General features: G+C 44.3%; 1 protein-coding gene across 7 annotated transcripts in view; it reads right to left on the bottom strand.

Annotated features, from left to right (window-relative positions):
- Positions 1-1,763: 1,763 nt before the first annotated feature.
- The window catches only part of ampd2b (adenosine monophosphate deaminase 2b), a 45,740-nt gene continuing 40,333 nt past the window's right edge, over positions 1,764-7,170 (bottom strand). For all 7 annotated transcript variants that reach the window (XM_088640552.1, XM_088640554.1, XM_088640550.1 and 4 more), the window contains one exon: positions 1,764-7,058. In XM_088640552.1, coding sequence (XP_088496678.1) covers positions 6,843-7,058 — 216 coding nt within the window. In that variant the 3' untranslated portion in view covers positions 1,764-6,842. The remainder of the gene's footprint in view (positions 7,059-7,170) is intronic.

Below are 7,170 nucleotides of genomic sequence, written 5' to 3'. Positions count from 1 at the left end.
CTGAGGTGCAGAGCAGGCAGGATGTGGGTGCTGGGGTGCAGATCTATAAGGATGTTGGTGCTGGGGTGCAGATCTGGAAGGATGTGGGAGTTGGGGTGCAGAGCTGGAAGAAAGTGGGTGCTGGGGTGCTTAGCTGGTAGAAAGTGGGTATCAGGTGCAGAGCTGGTAGATAGTGGGTGCTGGGGTGCATTTCTCCATAGTTTCATAGCACTTGATAATTTTGCAAACTTGATGATATTGAATATGTCTGGTTCATTCAGCCAGGCTCATTTTGCCCATTTTCCCAGCCTGTGCATCACAAAAACAGACCACTGGTTTTGGTCTGAATCAGTTCCAGTTTTGGGATGTGGGTTTCCATCTTCTCCATAGTAAGTTAAACGGCCATCTTTAAACAGCAATGCATCAAAAGGTGTTGTCTTATACTACTTTAATCAAATGTATCCAATAAGCAATAGCTCAAATCTCATCATCTGATAGTCTCATTAATGCTCACCCATCACAGAGCTGGCAATTGCACTACTGTACAGCAGTGGTTTTACTTAAATATTTCTAGTGCTTACCCCTGGGGGACATCGTGGTTTGATGAATTAGCAGAAATATCCACACATGACATCAGCTGGTGGAAGAGGAGGCCATCAAGTTAAAGCTAAGCAAAAGTCAAATTAAATCCAAGCTTTTCTTAAATTGTTTTTTTTTTCATTTAAATCTAAAGGTGATTGCAGAGCACAACAGCAAGATAGAAAGTCACAGATGGGCACCACACAAATATCTGAAGGAAACACCGAAAGCCATTTGAAGGGAAAAACCAATCATTTCCTTTAAAAAAGTGCTGATCATGAGATCATGATTAAGATCGTGAGCTACAATAACAGCCTAAATGATGTCATAAGCCTTTATAAATGCTGCAGTTAATGAAAAATAAATATAATTTGTCCCAGCAGGATCTTTGGCTATCCATGGTTGCTGAAATGGGCTGAATATCAAGTACTCTATCTAATATGGAAAGCAATGAATGTGATCTATTGCAGCTGTGGTCCGCTAAATGACCTTAATTTTCCTGCCCAAAGATAATTTATCTCTTTCTAAATCAAACTGATAATATAAACAGCATAAAAAGATAGATTATTAAGAACCATTGCATATTTTTGGAATGATGTTCACAGATTTCAAGTATACTACGAGAGTAATAAATTGAAAGGAAAATAATGTACCTACGTTAACAATAATTGCAAACATATCATAGATCTAATTTTATTGACCATTGTGGTACAGAATAATACCTCTGTCTCTATCTGTATAAATCAGTTCACCCTGAAGCCTAAGGAGTAACACATTTTGAACTCCAGTGCCTGTGTTCTAGACCTCCCCCCCCAGCGGCAGCGTAACCTCCAGGGCCTGTGATCTAGAAAACCCCCCCGCGACAGTGTGAACTCCAGGGCTTGTGTTCTAGACCCCCAGTGGCAGCGTGACCTCCAGTGCCTGTGTTGTAGGAGCCCCCACAACAGTGTGAACTCCAGGGCCTGTGTTCTAGACCCCCAGCGGCAGTGTAAAATCTATGTGTTCTAGACCCTCAGGGGAAAGGCACTGGAGTTCACACTGTCTTTCAGGTACTGAGGAATCAAGGGAGACCTGGACTATGTCCCACTCAAGTTGAAGCAGGAAGAGAGCAAATTCCAAGCCAAACAACATGTTTCAGTAGGATGACCAAGCTTTGCACACAGACCCCACATTTTTAACCAGGAATGACACAAAGCCTCTACCCACATGGTGAATCAGCATGCTTTATTTTATTATTGATGAAACATTATTGTTTTAATGGGTGTTAACCAAGACACCAGCATTCGGTTAAGCCAACAACAGAGAGACAGCAGCCACAAACAACTAATAAAGAACTGAAAAATGTGGTAAAACACAAAAGCTATCAACTAGTGAAATTAGAACATTAATGTGCATTCCATCAAGATCAAACCCCCCAGAGCCGCACTGAGTCTCATGTAAAACTGCTGGGACAGGTTCCCATGAGCACAGCGGACTTGCAAGCTGCTGATGTCATCAGGGGTATCTAGGAAAATGGCACATCACACTGCTCACTGCAGATTCATCACTAGCTAATGTGAACTGAAAGAACGCTCGTGCCTTGAACTACTGTATGTCCAACCACATTGCAAGAGCAACGTCTCCGTATGGTAGGAAGGCAGACAAAGCACAGGACTGCCAGGATTGCGGCAGGAGGATTTGGGAGGAAAGAGTGGAAAAGGAAAAATATACAAAGTCCATTTTACTGCAGGACGTGGGCAAACCAGGCTTCAGACAATCAATCAGTCTTTCGATCTTCTCTTTCCTTGGATCAATATAGTCTTAATCAATACAGGCTCACAAATGCGAATCTGAGTGAATGACAGCAGGCCCTACAGAGGCTTCTTCACTTTGGCACCAGATCCGATGGGTTCGGACCATGCAGCACAAATGAAGGAAATACTAGCTTCCTTGTTGTTTAAAAAAGATTAGTCGTACATGAGGATATTTCTGTTATGGATACTTTGCAAAGTGGAAATGCCACACGCTGATCATCACATTTCAATACTATATACATAAAACAGATTTTTTTGCTTCAAACCAACTCAAATTCTGCTGTGCTGATACACAGATTAAAATCCGCACAAAACAGTAAACATAAGACAATGGGGTTTTGTAAAGAGAGAAGGGAATCCTGAACCAAAACAGCAATTCCACCTCACAACAGGAAAATCCTGCCGGTCTGGATCCGAGGACAAGACCAAACATTTTGTTGGCCATTTTTCCACAGATTTCACAGCAGCCGTTGGGAAGATCCCAGCAGAAACATGTTCTTTTGTCTCTCCCCAAATTCTCAAACCGAGACATCCGTGTCTGTCGGTACGTTCCCTTGGGGACATCAGTCACAGTCCCACAAAATCCAGGATTCGGAAAATCCACCTCCTGGAGGGTCACATTCCAACAGGTTTTCTAGCTCTTTTTAAGTAAGCTGCATCTGAAGAGCTGTGGAAATCTGTTTAACTGCTCCAATTTAGCTTAATGATTCAATTAAGATCGGTCCAGGTGCAGGAATGAATTCAGGACTATGGCCCACTGCTGCTGAATTTGGGAGCTGCTGCTCCAGGTGATTTAGAGATAAGAGCCCGTCCCTTCTCAGCACTGATTATGTATATCTGCATATTCGGGAGGCTAAAGTTTAGTGACCCCCCCACCTCTGTCCTACTAGCTTAACCCCCCCCCCACTCCTAAGCACCTCATCACAGCTTTTCCAGGACGAGTCTCTGCAGTATTTGAGGTAAAGAAAACAGATATACAGGAGGAAGCCAGTACTGAGCTACTCCAGTAGTATTTTTTTCGAATCCTCTCCGATGCCAAAACATAGCAACAGCCAGCACCTCCGATTCTTTCGCTGAGAAGCAGCAGGTTCCATGTAATAATCAAGGTTCTGGTGGCAGCAAAACTCTGCCATGGAGTTGGTTGGAAGGGCTGTCGGTGGAGCAACCACATTCCAGAGCTACACCACCCAACTTGCAGCCCTTCCTATCTAATCCATTACAGAACTTTACTATAGCCAGCACCTTGCTCAACTGGTACTGTACATCGCCAGAGCAGTCCTGGCTGTCCTGAAGCACTGCAGTGGAATGTGTTAGGAGGGCCACATGTTGCTCCCTTTGGACAGTCAAAGAGGACAGCTGAGGAGTCAAACGAGACAGATTCATCCACACAATTACTTTGTCTTTATATATTACTAGAAAACAATTACCTTTCAAAAAATGGTTCACAAAACAAAAATGGCTTTAAGCAAACACCAGCAACATTTTGGAGGAAAGGACATATATTAACGCTTTGTGAAAGTTAGCAAGGTCAACCAAATAAAAATAATCAACCAAATAAACTCTTATATAGATATTAGTATTTTAAATCATATTTCTTATTACCTTATAAAAAAAATACACTCTGTATTTTGTACAAATTAAAGACTGGCTCAATACATGTAAACCTTCACAGCCAACTGAATAAAAACTGAGTCCCAGCAGCCAGCTGTGCCAGCTGATCACTGTCCCCATGTGAAACCACGTTACACTTACTGTACCAGTTTGCAGAGTTTGATCTCTTTATGAACGCAAGAAAGAAAACTTTTTAAAAATAACCTAGTGAACTCCCAAACAATTGCTAATAATTGAAATACACTCAAAACTAATCAAAAATTACTTGCTAATCAAAATCAGTAATAAAACTAAACATTCAATTAAGCATCTAAACATAACTATACAAACTAGACGACCCCAGAAGCAGAGCTGAAATTTCCCGCTTGAGTGCACAATGAATTAGATAGGAATTGCAGTGCGTAGTGTGCACCACTAGGCGGAGATTAATTGTACTTGACATCAAGTAGTACCGCACAAGGGATACTGTCAATACAATGAACGTCAGATTGAACTATCCCTACGACTTACTGTACACTCTGATGTCTTCAGTATAAAACACTTCTGTTTATATACTGTGATATATATATATATAGCAGGCAGTCAGAAAAAAAAAACTAGGCAGTTTTGATATAGATTGCAGAACATAACACATTTAAAAACACAAAAAAGTTAATTAAAATCAAACAATAGTAATAAAACCAAAAGAAGAAACAACAAATGTAGGTTAAAATCAATGCATAGTATAACATCACAGCGAGCTTTATTACAGGGATTTCTAACGGTTTACATTTTTGTCCTTAGGTAGTGGATACTGTGATAGGATAATGATACAGCGCCCCCTTGCTGGAGAATCAGAGAACTTCCCATCCTCCGGCAATAGCTGGATAAGAGACACAGGCAGCCTGAACAGGACCACACAGGACCTCAATCTAACACAGCAGAAGCGACAGCCTAGGATCAGGGCAAGCAGCAGAGGTGAGGTTCTCGCAAGCAGCTGACGTTTTCCTTTCAGTTTGGGGTTTCTGTCTGGTTTCAGTTTGCCGACTCACAAACCCCACACAGTGAATTCAAATAACCACTGCAGCATGTCAAGAAGAAAACCACTGGGGGAATTCTCTTATATATTGACGGGACCACGCTACACCCTGGATCTCTGCAGCTCACAAAAAATGGAACTAAAACACCTCCTTTTACAGGACCCCTCTCCTCAGTTTGTCCTGTGCGGCAGGGGCTCCAATCCTGGTCCTGGAGGCTGACACACCTCCGCTTGGCTCTCACTGCAGCCCTGCTTCATCACCTAACTGAAGCCTTAACTGAACCAATGAGTTACTCAATGAAATATTTTCACGTTTTTTTATTAGTCAAAAGTGTGGGATTTTATGACACTTGTGACACGCAGTAGTTAAAAGACAGCTGTCTCCTGCATGTTTAAGATCTGAAAACAGTCCAAGTTTAAATGAACCTGTTATTAAGTCAGTTAAGGGTTCAATTCAAGCAGAGCCCAGCTGGTGTGTGTGGGCCCCCAAGCTATACAGCACCGTAAAACTGTCGAGACACTTCAAGGAGTAACATACTAATAAATCAATCCATGATTTTTCAAGCTTCGTCCCACAGTGTGTTTCCAGGTGAAAGGTTACCAAGCACAGCCCAAGCCAATCAGCTGAAAGACTGAAAAGCAGAACCCGGTCAGAACTCTGGCGCACAGTGTTCATGAGGCTGGCACAGCACTGCCCAGCTCTGCAGGCCGTTTCACATTACAGACAACACGCTGTTGGCGATGCCCAGTGCAGAGAGTATCACACAGCACACCCGCTTCCACCCGTACATACTCCCAGTCACCCCATATACTCCCTCTTTGCCACAGGGCTGCTCAACACAACTATCTTCTGTTACATCTGCAATAATTAACAACACTCTTCGATTAAAAAAAAACAGGTCACAGTCGTACCAAACTCCAGCTCACGGAATGTGTCCCAGTCCGGTTCCTCTGGAACATGGTCCCTCTCCCTTCGCCATGCCTGTCACTCCACTTTACAGCACTTTACCCCTGAGCAGATACTCTGAGACATTTATTTTTAATCCCCTAACAAAAGAACAGCAAGTTTCTCTACAATACAATTTCTCCTCAGTGCATGGCTTTCGCCCTGGGATGTGAGGCAGTGTATTGGTCTTGACATGAGAACTAGAATGGTCCCCTCTGTCTCCCACAGCAACTTCTTGTCACCACAAGGTCATAGGTCAGTGGACGTGTGCCTGTGAGCATGCACGTGTGAAAAGAGGCTAGCTGCAAGCAATCCATTGTGTTGACAAGGGGAACACTTTCAGCTGCCTGTGTCCAGAACCGTGAGTGCCAAATTTCTGGCAGAAAAAAAGGATAGCGGGAAAAGGGCAAAAAATAAGAAAAGTAGGCTACAGTCTTCTCTTTTGTTTTGCAGAGAAAAAGATCAATTCCTTCCAGAACCTTGTCATTAACACAAGCAGAGTTGGTGAGAGAGGAGGGGAGGTTTAGGAGAGAATCAGACTCCTGTCCCAGTCAAGGAGAAGGAGGAAGTTCTTAAACACCCGGCACAGCCCTTCACAAAGCCCCTCAATGCCTGAGCTTCACCCTGATCGTCCCCACAATAAAGGCAGACTTAGCTGGCCAACAGGCCCACTTCTGAATCGTATATTTTCTTGGCTTTGAATACAGACAGCTGCATAAAAACACGACCTTCCAGGACCTCTTCATCTTCTGTGAACATGAACAAGGAGAACATTCTGGGGAACCCCACAGGCACCGCACCAACACCCTCCTGTCTCGGCTCTGTGTGGGCGGCAGGGGTTGGAGGGGGGCGTGCCAGTTTGGGGTCGGGGGGGCAGGTGGGAGGGTTTCTGGTGCTGACTGCATGACGGGAGCTCTTATCGCGCTCCAGGGACGGGAGCCATGGACAGGCTGTCCTCCTCCTCGATGGTGTCCAGCTCCTCAGTGCGCACGGCCTGGGTGATGAGGTTGAGCTCCTCGCACAAGGTCTCGTAACGGTACGCCACGCGGATGTCCGGCACATTGGTGCGGCGGATGTCATTCCCCTCGGGGCCCTCCTTGACATAACTGGGGCCCAGCCAGTAGCTCTTCACCTGCAGGATAGTAGGAGGACACAGGAATTACACAGAGATGGGGGTGGCTCCTTCAATAGACCCTAATGCCCTGGCCAGCTGGCTGTCCTCTCTGTATGATGAATTTCTCCAA

The sequence above is a fragment of the Lepisosteus platostomus genome, chromosome 7, assembly GCF_059453375.1.
Source record: "Lepisosteus platostomus isolate fLepPlt1 chromosome 7, fLepPlt1.hap1, whole genome shotgun sequence".
NCBI classification, from domain to species: domain Eukaryota; kingdom Metazoa; phylum Chordata; class Actinopteri; order Semionotiformes; family Lepisosteidae; genus Lepisosteus; species Lepisosteus platostomus.
The sequence above is the reverse complement of the archived record's forward strand: the minus strand, read 5'-3'. Positions and strand labels throughout refer to the sequence as shown.